This window comes from Lithohypha guttulata, assembly GCF_036872675.1.
Source record: "Lithohypha guttulata strain CCFEE 5908 chromosome Unknown scaffold_1, whole genome shotgun sequence".
NCBI lineage: Eukaryota > Fungi > Ascomycota > Eurotiomycetes > Chaetothyriales > Trichomeriaceae > Lithohypha > Lithohypha guttulata.
Genome location: NW_027042750.1, coordinates 4,773,643 through 4,790,159, shown reverse-complemented (window position 1 = coordinate 4,790,159; position 16,517 = coordinate 4,773,643). Strand labels below are relative to the sequence as shown.

At 49.3% G+C, this 16,517-nt stretch overlaps 6 protein-coding genes across 6 annotated transcripts; 3 read left to right on the top strand and 3 right to left on the bottom strand.

Annotated features, from left to right (window-relative positions):
* Positions 1 to 445: 445 nt before the first annotated feature.
* On the bottom strand, positions 446 to 2,716 carry AOX1 (Alternative oxidase, mitochondrial precursor; the record flags this gene model as incomplete). Its single annotated transcript, XM_064896140.1, has 6 exons — positions 446 to 1,177; positions 1,224 to 1,292; positions 1,345 to 1,999; positions 2,073 to 2,156; positions 2,203 to 2,599; positions 2,647 to 2,716. The coding sequence occupies 6 exons, from the start codon at positions 2,714 to 2,716 to the stop codon at positions 446 to 448; spliced, it is 2,007 nt and encodes a 668-aa protein (XP_064758827.1).
* Positions 2,717 to 4,386: 1,670 nt separating this feature from the next.
* Positions 4,387 to 5,053, bottom strand: LTR64_001761 (uncharacterized protein; the record flags this gene model as incomplete). The annotated part of the gene is made up of 2 exons (XM_064896139.1): positions 4,387 to 4,982; positions 5,029 to 5,053. The coding sequence occupies 2 exons, from the start codon at positions 5,051 to 5,053 to the stop codon at positions 4,387 to 4,389; spliced, it is 621 nt and encodes a 206-aa protein (XP_064758826.1).
* A 352-nt stretch (positions 5,054 to 5,405) lies between these two features.
* LTR64_001760 (uncharacterized protein) lies at positions 5,406 to 7,730 on the top strand (the record flags this gene model as incomplete). Its single annotated transcript, XM_064896138.1, has 2 exons — positions 5,406 to 5,679; positions 5,707 to 7,730. The coding sequence occupies 2 exons, from the start codon at positions 5,406 to 5,408 to the stop codon at positions 7,728 to 7,730; spliced, it is 2,298 nt and encodes a 765-aa protein (XP_064758825.1).
* Positions 7,731 to 9,490: 1,760 nt separating this feature from the next.
* Positions 9,491 to 10,707, top strand: LTR64_001759 (uncharacterized protein; the record flags this gene model as incomplete). Its single annotated transcript, XM_064896137.1, has 2 exons — positions 9,491 to 9,553; positions 9,598 to 10,707. The coding sequence occupies 2 exons, from the start codon at positions 9,491 to 9,493 to the stop codon at positions 10,705 to 10,707; spliced, it is 1,173 nt and encodes a 390-aa protein (XP_064758824.1).
* Positions 10,708 to 11,919: 1,212 nt separating this feature from the next.
* Positions 11,920 to 14,234, top strand: LTR64_001758 (uncharacterized protein; the record flags this gene model as incomplete). The annotated part of the gene is made up of 2 exons (XM_064896136.1): positions 11,920 to 12,439; positions 12,487 to 14,234. 2 exons carry the CDS (start codon positions 11,920 to 11,922, stop codon positions 14,232 to 14,234), a joined length of 2,268 nt encoding a protein of 755 aa, XP_064758823.1.
* A 1,233-nt stretch (positions 14,235 to 15,467) lies between these two features.
* Positions 15,468 to 16,517, bottom strand: LTR64_001757 (uncharacterized protein; the record flags this gene model as incomplete). The annotated part of the gene is made up of 1 exon (XM_064896135.1): positions 15,468 to 16,517. The coding sequence occupies one exon, from the start codon at positions 16,515 to 16,517 to the stop codon at positions 15,468 to 15,470; it is 1,050 nt and encodes a 349-aa protein (XP_064758822.1).

Here is a 16,517-nt window from a genome sequence, read left to right as displayed (position 1 = left end):
GTGCGACTTGCTGCCACCAAGGACGTTGTTAGTGCTATCTTCATAGTCCTGGCTTTCTGTGTAACATGATGCTTGGTGTAGATTCACCTCAGTGGTCAGCCTAATCCTCAAATCTTATCTTCGCTTGAAATGCTGACAAATCAAGCCAAGTTCTTGGGGTAGAAGCTGAGGACTGCTGAGTTCGGTAAATCACGTGATGTACGGTACTGCTTTTCGTCACGTACTCAGGGCAGTCCAGGCGTGCCTATAGGTGGTTGATGACCTATGCTCCTACTATGACGTAAAGCTGGTGTTTTGAAAACAAGCACTGTCATTACAAATATAAGATGGACGAATGTAGTGCTCACAGCTCGCACATTACAGAAGGTCATGCTATTGACATTTAAATACTAACGAGTTCCCTTGTAAAGTATTTACACAACAATGAACGTCCTCTTGGACTGTTCTAGAGACGTGCGAGTCCCACCGATTCACCTGGAGCATGGTAGGCAGGCACTCTCATCTCCAGTGCATCACCAGAGTATCCCAGATCCTCAGCAGCAAGCATTGCACACTTCTCACCAATTAGCAACGCAGTCGAGAAGGTGTTGCAGCCGACATTATCTGGGCAGATTGACAAGTCAGAGACCTTGAGACCCTTCACACCATGAACATTGAGTCGCTCGTCGAGTACACCATGCTTGACGATGTCGTTACCCTCGCGAGGTGCCATCGAGCAAGTACCGAGGGAGTGCCAGGTAGTCTCACAGTGGCGCTGAACCCATTTCTCGATGTGGGCGATATCATCCTTGGTATACTTGAGTGGCTGCCTGACCGTCTGCTTGTTACTGCTGAGAATGTTAGCAGGTGCTGACTCGTCACCTTCATCGATCGGGAATGTCCAGCTGCCGTGTTGGATATTGGCAGTGATGTGATTGGGTCCAGCGTAGGCATTGCGAGTGGCCAGATCCATATCCTTAGCTCGGGCAGGTGAGTCGTAAGGGAAGTGGGGGTGCATCATTGTAACCTCTCCGGCATATGCTTGCATGCGGCGAGCAGTCTCTCGAGATTGAATGTAGCTCCAGACCATGGGTGCCATGTCACGCTTGTCGTTCATGAAGCCTGCATCGAAGTCTGGGTTTGCATATGGATCTGGAGAGGTGATGTGAGTGAACCCTCTAGAGAACGGGTATTCGAGCTGCACGCGTTAGTCCAGTAAGAGATGTTTTGATCTGCGAACTTACGAAGTGGAACATTGTGAAGAATTTCCCAGCTGGCATGTCGAGATGGTCACCAAACCAACCAGCAATGACCTGGATGATTGTCAATATGAAGTGCTTGCAAAATGGTTAAACCCAAACTTACCGAGTAATGCATCACTGGCTTGTCAGGCTTGTGCTTGAAGTAGCTCTCCCATCCACTAGGGCTAAAATCTGGAGTTGGCCAGCTCTTCATCTCCTCGAGCTCTTCTTCGGTTGGTCTGGCTTTGACACCAGCCTCGATACCATTGGTAGCAAGTGGACCAGTGCCTTTGATGTTCCATTCGTCGAAGACTCTCTTCTGAACTTCCGGATCGCCTCGAACGAAATCATCGAATGACTCCGTCTCCGGCTTAGCACGGTAAGTGGAGAACGTGAGATAGTGGTCCTGGAAGTTCAGGCCTACACCAGGTAGGTCTACAACGCACTTCACACCCACTTCCTCGAGTTTCTTCTTGTCACCGATACCAGACCTTTGCAAGACGAGTGGCGATGACAATGTGCCACATGAGACAATGATGAGCTTGCGAGCTTTGAAAAGGCGACGCTTAGGCTCGCCATATCCGGCTACCGGCCTAGTAGGAACTGTTAAGACACCGACAGCACGACCGTTCTCAATGACGACACGATCGACTTTGGTGTTGCATTGCAGGTGAAGGTTCTGGTGCTTGGCACGAGTGGAATGAATATAGGCTGAGGCAGCATCTGAACGACGGCCAGTGTCTCGATTGATCCACTTGAGCCAGTGTTCTGCTCCATGACTGTGATTTGGTAGCACGTTAGATAAACCTGAGCACGAAGCAAGCACTAGCGAGGAAGGACTTTCTAACTTACGCTGTTTTGAGATCTTGCAAATCGTCTGTAACTGGAAAGCCTTGACTTTCCGCGGCTCGGAGGAAGTCCTGCATGATTGGATAGCTAGGCAAGTCAGTATTGGATGGGAACTGCAGGACAAGTAGCATACGTATAGTTGCCGAAAGAGACCTTGATAGGACCATCAAATCCATGGAGGTCCCTGTTATTACAAGCACGCTGGTATGTCTCATGTTTCTTCATCAGTGGGATGAGCTCCTTGGTCGTCCAACCCTTCGTTTTGAAATCGTCATAGTCTGAGGCAGAGGCTCGAGTGTACATCATGAAGTTAATGCTGCTACCACCACCCAAGATATGTGCACACGGGACAACTGCTCGACGTCCATCGAGGAACTCTGAAGGCCTGGAGTAATAGAATGATGCAGTCTTGCTGTCGAGCTTCATGTTACGCGGATAGATTCCCGGACGATAGACCCAGGGGTTATTGATGTTGTTCTCTCCTCCTTCAATAACCAGAACCTGGAGGCTGTGGTCGAGGTTGGCGAGACCTGTTACTGTCAGCAAAGTCCGAACAACAGGCAAAGGACATACATACGGCCTGCTGGTACACATCCTGAACTGCCACCACCACATACGATGATGTCGACCTCGTCGGGGACGGTCATCTTGAATGCTTCTCGAATAATCACTACAAACGTGAGGAGAAGAAGGATAGATAGTCGAGCCTGAAACCTGAGGGCAAGCTCAAAATACGCAGGGAGAAGAGAAGAACATGGAAGATTGCTGGTTCTTGTACTTTATATTCCTCCTTCGGACAATCGGCTAGCTATCGACTTTGAGATTGAAGCAAGAGTATGTGAGCATGCACTTGACTGAGGGGTTCATAGACAGCGTAACGCTCGGGTGAATAGGATCCTGGTACAAAGCTCCTGTACCAACGAATGACAGTATCGACTCAAGCATAGTCCTTGTTCTCGAGAGTTTCTTTTGAGATGGCGGCCTGGTGACATCCAGATGCAGATGCGAGGCAGTGATCAGTGAGGGGTTCGGGAGATGCAGATCGGCATGTTGATATGCACCTCAAAAAGACGGCACACGAATGCACGAGACGCTGTGAGAGAAGCAGGAAGTGCATATCTTCGACCGTGGAAAAGAGATCGGGCAACGCTGAGTATCATGCCGTGCGATCGTGGAAAAGGGAAAGCTCAATGCAGTAACGAGGATTCCCCAGATCAGCGCCAATACTTATCGCTAGGACAACAATGTCTCTTTTGAGAGGCCAGACATGATCGCGACCTTACCAGGTATGACAGGCTGCATATAGGTTGCTGGGACATCTCCGTGGATGCCACCTAGATTCCTGTTGAGGCACGAAGAGTACAAATACGAATAGAACGAGAGCCGTTCAACAGTCTTGCGGGCATGGCTCGGGCATTAGAATTGGGTTCAAAGTGCTCGAAGAGGACCCTGAAAGTCGACATTGGTATTGAGTTTGGGTGATGGTTATCCAGACAGAATGAGCCGCTGGCAAGCATGAGGCAGGATGAGCACGGATAAGCTACTCCCGAAACGGTCATGAAGGCTCCATATGAAGGATTCCAACTTGGCGGCTCCTGCAGCGAAACGCGGGGAAGGTTTGGGTTGCTCCAGTTCGATATAGTGCCCACGAAAGCCTATGGCACGCTGCCAGGCTGTTAAGGATGTGCGGAAACTTGCTGATCCTGTATTCAGCTTGAACATCTCCAAGACGATCTATCAAGGTCCCTACTCGCTCCTGATGGGACAGTATGCAGCGCATGTTTCTAGGCGTTGCTGCACTCCACGTCTGAGGGGTAAGATCCCGGTAGGGACGCGACGTCCTGCGTGTGCTAGTACTGTTCTCGATAGCGCTGGTAGCTGATCAGACCTGACTCGATCGTGAGATTGCTCGCATTGGCTCATGAAACCCATTGGCTGGTGGCGTAATTTGAGATGGGGCAGAATAGTTATTTCAAATGAAAGAGGCTTTTCTTGTCAACACCCAGGCGACCTACATGCGTCCAATTCAGCCAAGGAACCTGTTCAAGTGGCACCTGTTCTATAGTCCAGAAGGTGAGCTCGTAACTGATTTGTGTCCCTCTTGAAGGTCGAGAGTCTCTGACCTTCAGAGTTTGACACGACTGTTTTCAGAAAAGTCCAAGTATTGACTCGTGCTGTTTTGTTAGTGAATGGGGAATGACTCGGAGATCTTGATACAGTGCGGGGAGCAGCTGCGACCAAAAGGACAACCAGGATTAGGGTGTCACTCTGGTAGAACGTATAAGTGGCTCGGCGTTGTTGCAGGTACTGCGAGTGTTCATGTTGTTGCTGTTATAGACGATAATTTTGCAGTAGAAAGCTCAACCTCCAGAGCAGTGATAGCGATTTGGGTTTCCACAATTCTGCTGATGCCCTGCTTCCATGTCTCCTCTAGTGCCAAAAGTTCTCCTTTTGAATCTTCCTGAGCAGTTTTCCGAATACGGTTGGTGTTCTCAGACAGCTCTTTGGTCGTCCTTAGCTCTTCCTCAAGTTGCTTCAGAATATCTTCGAGTTGTGAATTGCCGATGAGCCAAGCGTTCTTCCCGTACTCTTCAAGAAGGGTAATATTCGACAGACGGCCTCGCAGATACGAAACGTTCGCGTAAGCTGTCTTCAGCGCAGACCTCGTATCCTCAAGAGGGCCATCAGCGGATACATCATCGAAGGATTCGTAGCGAGACAAATCGATTCCTCCAGACATAAGACGGCCGGCACCAGCTCGATCAACCTCTTGCTGTATGAAAGCACGAGGCCCAGCAGAAGTAGTGTCAACAACAGAAGGGTGGATGGTAGCTGAGTGATCTCGAGGGAGGTGAGATTGTATCAAGAGGTTGGCTGCTTCGCGTTGTGCTTGCGACGGATCTGGATCGATATCTGGAATGGTCAAATACAGTACTGATACATCGATGTAGTGGCTTACATGGCAATGACTCGTGCGATTCCATGCCTGCTGATATAAGTCACGCGTTCTTGTTCGCTCCAGTCACAATAGGTGTAATCGAAATCGTGTACATCATTAACTCAAAATATCGAATGGCGGAAGTTTTAGCAGAGAAGGCGCGACCGGTTTAGGAGGCTTGTGCACTAGCCACACGAGGCGCAACTCTTAAACCACGTCATTTCTCGATCGGTTGGCGCCTTCCCAAAAGTTATTCGTTGCATTCGAAGTTGAGCAGGAACAACGCGAAGCTCTTCTACTAGCACTTAAGAGGCAAAAAATACACCTTGTTGCTGTTCAGCTCGATGATGTATATTCTCTTTAGAGCCTGCAGGTAAACTCGATATCTGTCCGGCACCATGACGAACAGCCTGATTCCTCGTGTCTTTGGCGCAGTCGCATTCTTCTGTACAATACTTCTCCTTCTTGCACCATGGAGAGCTTATTATGCCTTCCTCGTGCCTGGAGACACATCTCCTTTCCCTACGGCTGATCAAGAACATGAAGAGAAGAGCACGATTGAGGCCGCCTACTTATTAGGCGTCGGCAAAGCTGATATCACAGGACCTGTCGTTGAGATCAATCTGATGGGCTATGCTGACACTGCTCAGTCTGGCACGGGCCTGAGACAACGTTTGTATTGTCGAGCCTTCATCGTAGGTCACCCTGCGCACATTAGCCAACGTGTTGTCTACCTCGTCCTTGACACTCAATCCGGTGACCTCGCTGTACGGAACGGTATCTTGGAGGGTCTGAAAGAGCTCGGAGATGAATACTCAGTATACAATGAGCAGACTCTAGCTGTGACGGGGACACACAGTCACAGTGGTCCTGGTGCCTGGCTGAACTACTTGCTTCCTCAGATTACAAGCAAGGGTTTCGACAAAGACAGCTACCAGGCCATTGTCACTGGTTCGCTCCTAGCTATCCGACGAGCCCATCAAAGTCTTTCTCCTGGCACTTTGTTACTAGGCGCTGGCTCCGCCTCTGGCATTAGCATCAACCGCAGTCCCTACGCCTACTTGGCCAATCCTGCGGACGAACGTGCAAACTACGAGACAGATACTGATACTGATATGACTCTGCTTAGCTTTCATGACGCCTTGTCTGGCAAGACAAGAGGTGTTCTGACGTGGTTACCAGTGCATGGCACTTCACTCTACCAGAATAACACACTAGTCACAGGTGATAATAAAGGTGTGGCTGCTTACCTCTTAGAGGAAACCATGAGAGCTGAAAATCCTGATTTCATCGCTGGCTTCTCACAGTCTAATGTTGGTGACACAACCCCAAACGTGCTGGGCGCTTACTGCGAGGACACTGGTCTTCCCTGCAAGTTTGACGATTCCACGTGTAACAATAAGACTCAAGGCTGCCATGGTCGCGGCCCCTTCTTCCAGTTCTCCGATCAAGGTACACGATCATGCTTCGAAATCGGTAAAAGACAGTCGGATGCTGCATATGCCATTCTCAAAGGTGACAATCTGGCACCACTAGATTCCATCGTTGTATCTTCGGTCCACAACTTTGTCGATTTGTCCAATTATACATTCGTCTCACCATTCAACCAGTCTCGTGAGCTTCACACCTGCTCCGCCGCTCTAGGCTATGGATTCGCTGGAGGCACCACCGATGGTCCAGGAGCTTTTGATTTTGCGCAAGGTACAAACGACACCGACGATGACTCTCCGGCTCTGAAGAATCCTCTGTGGAGGGTCGCTCGAGCTTTCGTTCACGCTCCATCCGACGAACAAATCAAGTGTCAAAGCCCGAAACCAATCCTGCTTGACGTCGGTGCTGCAAAAAAGCCCTATGCATGGTCGCCGAATATAGTCAACATCCAGACTTTACGAATTGGCTCTCTGATCATTGTTGTTGTTCCAGGCGAGGCCACCACCATGAGCGGTCGAAGATGGCGAGAAGCGGTTGCGCAAAGCGCCAACAATGTGCTTGGCATTGATAGCCCTCGTGTCGTGATCGGTGGCCCAGCCAACACGTATGCCCACTATATCGCCACCGAGGAAGAGTATGGTGTTCAGAGGTATGAAGGTGCAAGCACTCTGTATGGTCCGCACACACTTGCAGCACATATCAACTTGACCCTGACCTACCTGCCGTATCTCGATCCTTCGAACGAATTGCCATCACTTACTGGGCCCCAGCCACCACTCAATGTCAACAAATCTCTAAGCTTTATCACTGGTGTGGTAGTGGACAACCCTCCTTTCTTCAAAAGCTTTGGTCAGTCCTTGACTTCGCCAGATCCATCCAAGACTCATATCGCTGGGGAAGTGGTCAGCGCTGTCTTTGTCGGGGCTAATCCTCGCAATGACTTTCACCTTGAGGATACCTTCGCAGCTGTAGAGCACTATGACTCGGTCGCTGGCAAATGGACTCAAATTAGATCCGATCGTGACTGGTCACTTGTCTACCATTGGCAGCGCAAGAGCACAATCCTCGGCACCAGTGAAGTTCGAATAGATTGGGAAATCGAGCCTAACCTGAATTTCAACAACAGACAATTATATCGGATACGATACTATGGCGACGCGAAGCACATTGGTGGAAGTATAACGCCTTTCGATGGTACGAGCGGCACTTTCTACATTGGTGCACCAGCTTCGAACAGCATCGATATCGAGCTTACCCGCGAAGCACGATCTAGTGATCGTAGCATAAGCTGAGATTGCAGTCATCAGCTAAAGATCGTTTCACCTCTCGCCATATGCGGCTAAGGAATATTGCTAATGGTCTGTATTCAGTCCACAAATGCGTGGCATTCCGTACACCACGGTATCCTCGAAGTCCGTTCTGAAGAGGCTGCTAAACCTTCAGGCGGTGCTAATTGCAGACAAAATTTACAGGATCTGGCCTGATTGTGCTAGAGTACCAACAAGTCACTGATATCGACTAGCGTATTGGCGTAGAAACACGGTCGGATCCGTGCAAAGCGGCGTCGTTCTGCAGACCTCGAATTAATGTCTCTTAGGCTTGAACACTGGCATGACTATAATCGCATCGACACCCGTCAGCATCAAAACATGTCAAAATTTATCAAGCATTTTCTTCGATCCATTAGGTCATCAGCGTCAATATGTGTCGGTGCCTGGCTGTATTTAAATTTAGGGGTCTAGCTCAATACGGTTTGCCTACGCTGTGACGGTGAGCAAAAGCACTACCCTCTTTGTTCGGCGAAACATGTGAAAACAAACTTCTGTCAATACTGAATAACGTATCTGCTCGACAAGTGCTTTCATCGCCAAAAATTCCGCACATGCGCGGCACTTCCTCCGCAGTACGAAGCACAAGAAACTACTATGACCACGCTCTTGACTAGCTTCTTTTCACGTTCGCACCAATATACCCGGACGTTTTTCTGATCGCTGCACGTAACTGTTTATTTGTGAAATGACCAAGCAGACTTCTAAGTGGTTCGACCGGCATCGCAATCCGAGCGAAGACTTTGATAACTTCACCGACATGGGATGTGTCGAGAAGCTTAGCGCATCAGACAATCAGAAGACAACGCTATAGCGTGCTACCATCTTACAATCCTGGTGATCGTGGTATCGACACTGCTGCTGACGCCGCCACAGAAGCAAGCATACGTTCGCTGAACTGCATCTAATAGCTACTTGTCCCGCTCGTCTTGCTATTGTAAAGTCAGTAAAAGCTACGCAGGTGCGAGTTAACCTTCACTGACTCCGAGAGTACCAGACATGGATGGCTTACCATCACCACTGGATTTTCCCGCAGCAGAAAAGACATATTCTCATGTGTCAGCTCACCATACAAGGGAAACCTCGGACGAGACGCCGCTACCGTCCCCGCCCTATTTTCCGACCTCATCTCACCACGAAGCTTCGTCAGCAGACCAAATAGCAGAAATACTAACCCCTACAGTGTCCCGAACGTCGAGGCCGGCAATATCTAGAGAACTCTCCCGTTTCACTACACGTGGAACAGCAAACACGTTAGATCCCTCCTTCGAAGTCGACTTTGAGCCCGACAGCTCGGAGGACCCTCGAAACTGGTCAGCATGGTACAAGGCTCTTGTCGTCTTCTCACTCTCCTTCTCCACACTCGTCGTCGTTTGCTACAGCACAAGCTATACGGCCACACTCGAGCCCATGATGCAGGATTTGAGTCACACTAGCAACACCACTATTCCAACTTTAGGGGTGACGACGTACCTTTTCGGGCTTGCAATTGGAAGTCTGATTCTTGCCCCAATAAGTGAGACCTATGGTAGAAGGCCAGTCTATATCATCGCTCTCTTTTGCTTCTTCATCCTTGTTTTGCCTTGTGCGTTAGCGAAAAGTATCACAACGATTGTTGTCGTCAGATTCTTCGGTGCAGTTGCAGGATCAGCATGCATTGCCAATGCCCCTGGCACCTTGGGAGACATGGTGGCCGACCAGTACCGGACTGTGGTGTTTTCTATATGGTCAATCGGACCCATGAATTTAAGGCTCTCCTAAACCGTATTGGTTCAGCCAGGAACCGTGTACGAGTTTGACCAATACGGTGTTTTGAACTAACATCTTCCAGGGACCTGTCATCGGCCCTATTCTTGGCGGCTTCATCTATGATTATACGCTCAAATGGAGATGGGCCACATGGGTGATCATGATATGGGGTGGAGTTGCATTTCTACTGATGTCCTGCCTTGCGGAAACTTACGCTCCATCGCTCCTTCAACAGAAAGCAAAGAGACTTCGTAAACAGCATGGCGAAGAACGGTATTGGAGTCGGTACGATGTCCGGGTTGGTTTCCTGGAGCTGATGAAAGTCAACTTGTCTCGACCTTTTATGATGGCCGTGAAAGAGCCGATTTGCATGTTCTGGAATGTATATATCGGAATCGTCTATGGCATCCTCTACCTGTGTTTTGTGGCATATCCTTTCGTGTACAACGGAGTTCGTGGTTGGACCATTTCTCAGTCGAGTCTGGCATTTGTTGGAATTGGCGTCGGGAATCTGGTCACCATTGTTGCAGCAAACCCAATCAAGCGGATGATCGAGTCGCACAAGCCACGTACTGATCCCAGAACTGGCGTGTCTGAAGTGCCTCCGGAGAGTATGATGAGTGTGGTATGCATAGCTGCGATCTTGATTCCGGTCGGTATACTCTGGTTTGCATGGACGTGTCTCCCTATTTCGATCCACCCAGCGATTAGTATTGCAGCTGGAATACCGTTTGGCGCTGGCAATGCTGCAGTCTTTATCTATGCGTCGAATTACCTCGTGCACAGCTACGGGATATATGCTGCAAGCGCCATGGCTGGGAATGCTGTGGTACGGTCTGTGTTGGGAGGTGTACTCCCTATGAGCGGTCACGCGCTGTATAGCAAATTAGGAGCAAACTGGGCGGGCACCTTGCTGGGCTTGCTTGAGGTTGCGATCATACCCATTCCCTTCATCTTTTACAAGTATGGCTACAAAATCCGAGAAAAGAGTACTTTGATTAGACAAATGAGAGAGATAGAAGAGAGACAGCAGGCGAAGAAGAGAAAGGCTGAAGCCAGAGCACACAGAGGTTTGGCCGCTGAAGAGCGGAACAGTAAAGGAGTGCCCTTGATCACAATGTTGGATGAAAAAGAGACAGACCTTAGAGTCAGGTCAACGGTGGCAGATATAGTAGGCAAAGAGGAGGTATAAGGTCCAACTCTGGGCTGCCCATACAGTTTATTGAGCGTTCACTGCGCGATGTTTTGACATCTTTTAGACATGGTAGGTGGTAGACCCGATTGAAATAGACTGTGAGAAGTGACGGATCAAGCGCAGACGTTTCCTGGAAATTGGGCACGTTATTGTGCGGTATCTCACTCCTCATTCTACGTCTTGCTGTCTTGTACGCCACTTACTATCATACACATACATTAGCAGTACTCACATAGCAAGTCTTCTGATAAAAACGCCGCACCGACCTCGGTTGTTAGCAATACGGTAGGGCACATTCATTTTTATCTCTCACGAAAGAGAACCCATGATTGCGGCTTCGATGTTACACAGACTGCAACTCGGCGACACACCAGGTATCATGAAGTGAACCTGAACAACCCTTGCCAGGCACCTCGTGCTAATCGATGATGGGTTGAAAGCAGAAGCCTTGTCCATGTAACGGGAATCCAACTTCCGCATGGCGCACGCAGGGTCTGAGCACTGTTCTGGCAGAAGCTCCTGAAGCATCACAGCCATTTTGGGAAATTTAGTGCTCTTGGACAGACCATTGTTCTGAGCGAACCAGTCACGAAGCATTGAGTCTTTGGCGAGCTGATCATGTCCTGTTCAGATTCCTGATGTGGAAGAGCGAGAGACCGACGTCATGGACGTTCAGGCGGTTTCTCAATTTGACGGCTCTCATTAGTGCGGTACTAGTATTGGTTCGTTCGAGCCACGGCTTGTCCCTATGACGATTTGCTTCCTCGCCTACCAAGCTGCAGATTCTCCATCATTCTGGCTGACCTTGGCGACTTGCATGGCCGAATTGGAACACAGTATCGACGATGAGGACCGGGCAGCCGATCGCTGATTGATTGGCCCTCTCCAGATATCTATCGAGTAGCAGGGGCATTGATACGGGTGTGTCTACCCTGTTTTGCTCCCCTGGACAAACCACGATGTCATCCTAACGACGCTTCGAGCTCTAATTTTCCCAGCAATCTAGCACCCTTGCTACTTGGTGCACTCTGCAATACTGGATTGTTTCTTGCCATACGCTTTGTCCATCACGAGCTCTGCATAAGACGTTCTTTATTAATCTAGAAGTACAGGTAACGGATACCAATGCATCTATAAACAACCGTTAAGTTTGAGACAAGCGTGGCGAACTACTGCACTTGAGGCATGAATACGCGGGTTTAGAGCGTAATGGATACAGACAACGCATTTCAATTTCGACAACGCAGCTCAATCTTCACCGAAGTAGGCCTTGAAGGTCACGATATCATTGTCGATGAAAAGATTCGAGACCGACCACGACTGTCAGTGAGGTTTCGCAGCAATGTCTCAATAGTCGAGCCACATGCTGTTGAATCCGAACCATTAACACCAACGGTTATCCCGACGCCATCCATACCTGTATCGTCGAAACCTCTTTTCTCTCGACTCCCCTTCGCACAGATCGCGCTGTTGATAGCGCTCCTTGCGGTTGCCTATCCCACCTTCAACGGTCCCTCGACAGACTCGAACTTGATGCCTATCTTAGCCGAGGCGAGTCCGATGGGACCGCGATCAGAGATTCCCGATATTCGCACCCTACCAGCTAAGAGACAAGACACGACCGCTGTATGCAAACGATGGGCTGGCCAGAGTGCAGTCGTGAATGGTACTGTATACTACTACGGAGGAAGAGCAACAACTTCTGCTGACCAAACAACGAATCAATGGAGTAAGAATTCTTCTCACACAGACTTTGATATATGCTAATCATTCCAGACAACGATCTCTTTTCTGTTGACCTGACGAAGTCCTGGCAGATATCTTCACCTTCGATAACAGGCCTGCCGACACCCTCTGGACCACCTGCTGTCTCGCTGGGTTATTTGTGGCAATCAACAGACGATCTTTTCTTGTACGGTGGCCAGTTTTCAGACAACCCGGCTGCGTCGCCAGTACCCTTCTCACTGTGGTCATACAATGTCAAGTCCAGCTCTTGGACTGAACACGACAATCCCAGACTAGGAGATGGTAGCGCTGTGCAAAGAGCTGCCGAAGGTGCAGGTGTATCGGTGCCAAACAAAGGTTTGGGCTATTACTTTGGTGGTCATCTAGATGGCTATACAACTCAAGGATGGTCGCAATGGATACCTCGAGTCTACCTGCCATCAATGCTTGAGTTCACCATGCCAGGCTTCTCCAACTCTATGGCCAATGTCTCCCCTGCTGGCAGTGATGGTGCTTACAGAAACATCACTGTTGGCAGTGCGGGCTTTCCGGAACGCGCTGACGGATCCCTGGTCTACGTTCCTGGTTACAGTGAAGAAGGTATCATCGTCGGTCTGGCAGGCGGCACAAATCAATCCTTTACTCAGCTAAACGTGATTGATGTCTACGACATTGCTACTTCCAGATGGTACAAGCAGGCCACGGAAGGTCGTACACCTGGAGTTCGAGTCAATCCTTGTGCTGTTGCAGCTACATCAGCTGATGGTTCTTCTACTCAAATCTACATGTATGGCGGCCAGAACCTTATTCCTTATGGATCACAAACACAGTATGACGACATGTGGATTCTAACTATCCCAAGCTTTACCTGGATACAAGTTGACTTGGATGGCCAGTCAGTACCGCCTGCTCGCGCAGGTCATATGTGCCATCACTGGAACAGTCAGATGGTTTCTATTGGTGGATATGTCGGCCAAGAACTCTCATGCGATAGTCCAGGTGTCTATGTCTTCAACACATCTTCACTCCAATGGCAGTCAGGATATGCTGCTCTTGCAGGGGGCGATGATCTCAACCGACAGAGATCGCAGGCCGAGGACCCTAACGCGCTTCAGGGTAGCTATGGATATCAAGTACCACTCGCCGTGCAGTCAGTCATTGGCGGTAACGCAGCAGGAGGTGCAACAGTTACAGCACCAGCACAGACTCCTACAGCGGGTCCATTGGCTACAGGATCGCCAGTAACATACACTGTGACTGGCTCGGATGGTTCGATCGTGACTGAAACTGCCGCACCAGGTTCAGGCTCAACTTCTTCGAGTAGGAATGGTGGCGGCACAAACCTTGCTGCTATTATCGCGCCGTCAGTCGTCGCAGCTATTTTCTTCCTCATCGCCCTGTACCTCGCGTTCTGCGCCTACATCTATCGGAAGCAGGTCAAGCAATACAAGAACCACGCCGCCATGCTTCAGCACGACGCCTTGATGAACGAGAAGACCCCTCCACCAGCTGAGTTCTGGGTACAACGGCCAGCAAGATCGGCCGGAAACTCGAATAGTGATCGTATCTCCAGCGACAGAAGGTCAAACAATAGTGGTGCTCCTGGTAGTTCCGGCGAAGGCAGTTCGAGATTACAGACCGAGTCGATGGAGCATTACCCATACAACAGTGTCATGGCATTGAAGCATGCCGGCACCGCGCACAGCTCGACAGAAGATCTAATGCGTGGACAAGAACCGAGTTTCTTGGGTGTCCTGCTCGCGCCGAGAAGGAGTTTGCGCGTTGTTAACAAAGACTAATAACACACTTTCGAAAGAGATGTTTTGTACAGTTGAATTTAAAAAGCATCATTGCGGATTTTGCCTACTATGGCACATCAATACACACGACTGGATCACGAACACATGCATGGAATAGGTACCAGCTTCTCTTCTTACATGGAGCGTATGGCGTTCATGGCGTACTGTTCCCTCTGAGATACCCCTAATCAAGCTTACAGCAGAGTATGCGGGTAATTAGGATGAGGAAGAATGCAGGCAGGCAGGCAGGCAGGCGGGTTCCTGACTATCACCATGGTTGGACACATACAGAAACCATCACGTACACGAGCACCTAATGAGCTTAGAAACAAAGAATCGATTACTACAAACTAGAAGTACGAATTTAGTAATATTTTGAAACCGACTCGCTGCAATGTGAATTCACAAGTAAGGAAGCAAAGGGGAAGAAAAAACACTAGCTGACACGTATACGTGGTGGAGAGCGAAGCACGAGACATATTTCTAATGCGTAGAGTGAATACATGCCTACACTACAGTAGAGGTCGATGATGGATGTTAAATGTTACCTGAAATAAAAACGACATGTACTTCCTAGATTCTGGGGAAATTCAGGTTACGTGAGGGTTCCTCAGGTTTCTGGAGGTTTACGTACTGTAGTAACCTCCCTTAACCTCTTTCAGCCTCTACTTGTTCATGGATCGCAATAAATGTCTCGAAACCTTCTAGTTAGGTATATCCAAACGATCGTATCAGAACCATTTATCTACCAAAGAACGTACCAGTCTTCCTTTGAGGCTTGGGTAATTTGAGGTGATTCCAGGTTACGCGAGGGGTTTGGAAGTTAAGGCATTAACCCGCAGTAATCCAGATTAACCTCCTTTGATCTGCGCGGACCTCTCGTGACCTCTTCGGTCTGTACTTGTTGGTAGGCTGCAAATTCTTTGAGGATTATCTTGCAGGGTATGTCTAGGTAGGTAGTTACGGTTAATCAAGCTTGAGCAATCTGGAAAGATGGTATGATTGTTGTTCGTTGTTGGAAATGGTATGGTATAAATTTGTCAAAACCATGCTTTCAGTCAGTTCTGGACTACAAAATACCAGCTGAGCAGTGATTCTTCATTATTGTCTTCACAAACTCCGCCTACTCCTAGTCAAGTTTCACTCATGCCAAATCTCCTTGACGGTTGTCCTCATAAGCAGTGCCCATATTCGTTAGGCCACGTCTCTCCCTCCCACGAAACATAACCCAGACTATCGACCTACTGTATTCAAGCGCTCAGCTAGACTCTTGGCCAATAAATCCGGAGTCATATCTCCAGGCTGCGGCATGATCGCTTGCGCTGTGGTAGGTGTTCTGGCGCCTGAATGTGTCCCTGGCGTTCGACCGCTAGGCGGTGACTTCCTCCAACGCCCAGTAGCATCCCTTTGATACTGCCCAGCGCCTGTCCAACTGCTTCTCGAGCTTCCGAGAGCTGGTCTTTTCGCCGCAGCCACTCCGGATGTAAGCCGACCATTGGGACTCGACTCGCGTGAATGTATAGGTGAGGCGACACGGCTCGGCCCTCTGCTTCTTATCTCTGGGATGTCACGAAGATTGTGCTCCTCAGCATCGGTCCATTCTCTTCTTCTTGACTCGAATGGATCTGGTGTGTCATCCGCCTCATCGAGACTTTCGATCTTGCTCAGTGCTGGTAGGTCGAGGGTGTGCACCTGAGGCGGGCCTGAGTGTGGATATCGCATCTCATGCTGTGCAGCCGTGCTGTAGGAGGAGGGATTGTCTCCTACGATGTTCGCTGTTTTGACATTGGGTTTTTGATGCTTTTTCAAGAATTCTTGGTATTGAGGATCAGTCGCCATACGCGCCTTGACCTTAGCAGCATGTGAGCTACCAAGTACAATTCTTTCGTTGTCCTGTTTCTTCTTCTTGGCTTTTTCATAGCCATCCTTTTCACCGAAAAGCCATGTTTTCAAACCGCCCTTCTTTTCCTTCTTGTCGGATTGACCATGAGGTGTGCTGCCACCACTTTGTTTTCTGGGTAGGTCATATTGTGTAGATGTGTGACGATTGGAAGGCCATGCTGGCTCGGACTGGATTGAATTGACGGAAGAGCTGCTATTACTACGAGATAGTGGTGGCGTGCTTATAGGAGAAGTGACAGGAGATCTGTCGTAGTTCCTGAGCATCTGTTTCGAGTTTGTTGTTGCCCATGAACCTCGCGAAGGAGGCTTGCGAGCGAAGGTCTGCTGTGTCCTCGATTCTGGACCAGTGGCACCACTGGCGAAAGAGTCAAATAAAGGCAT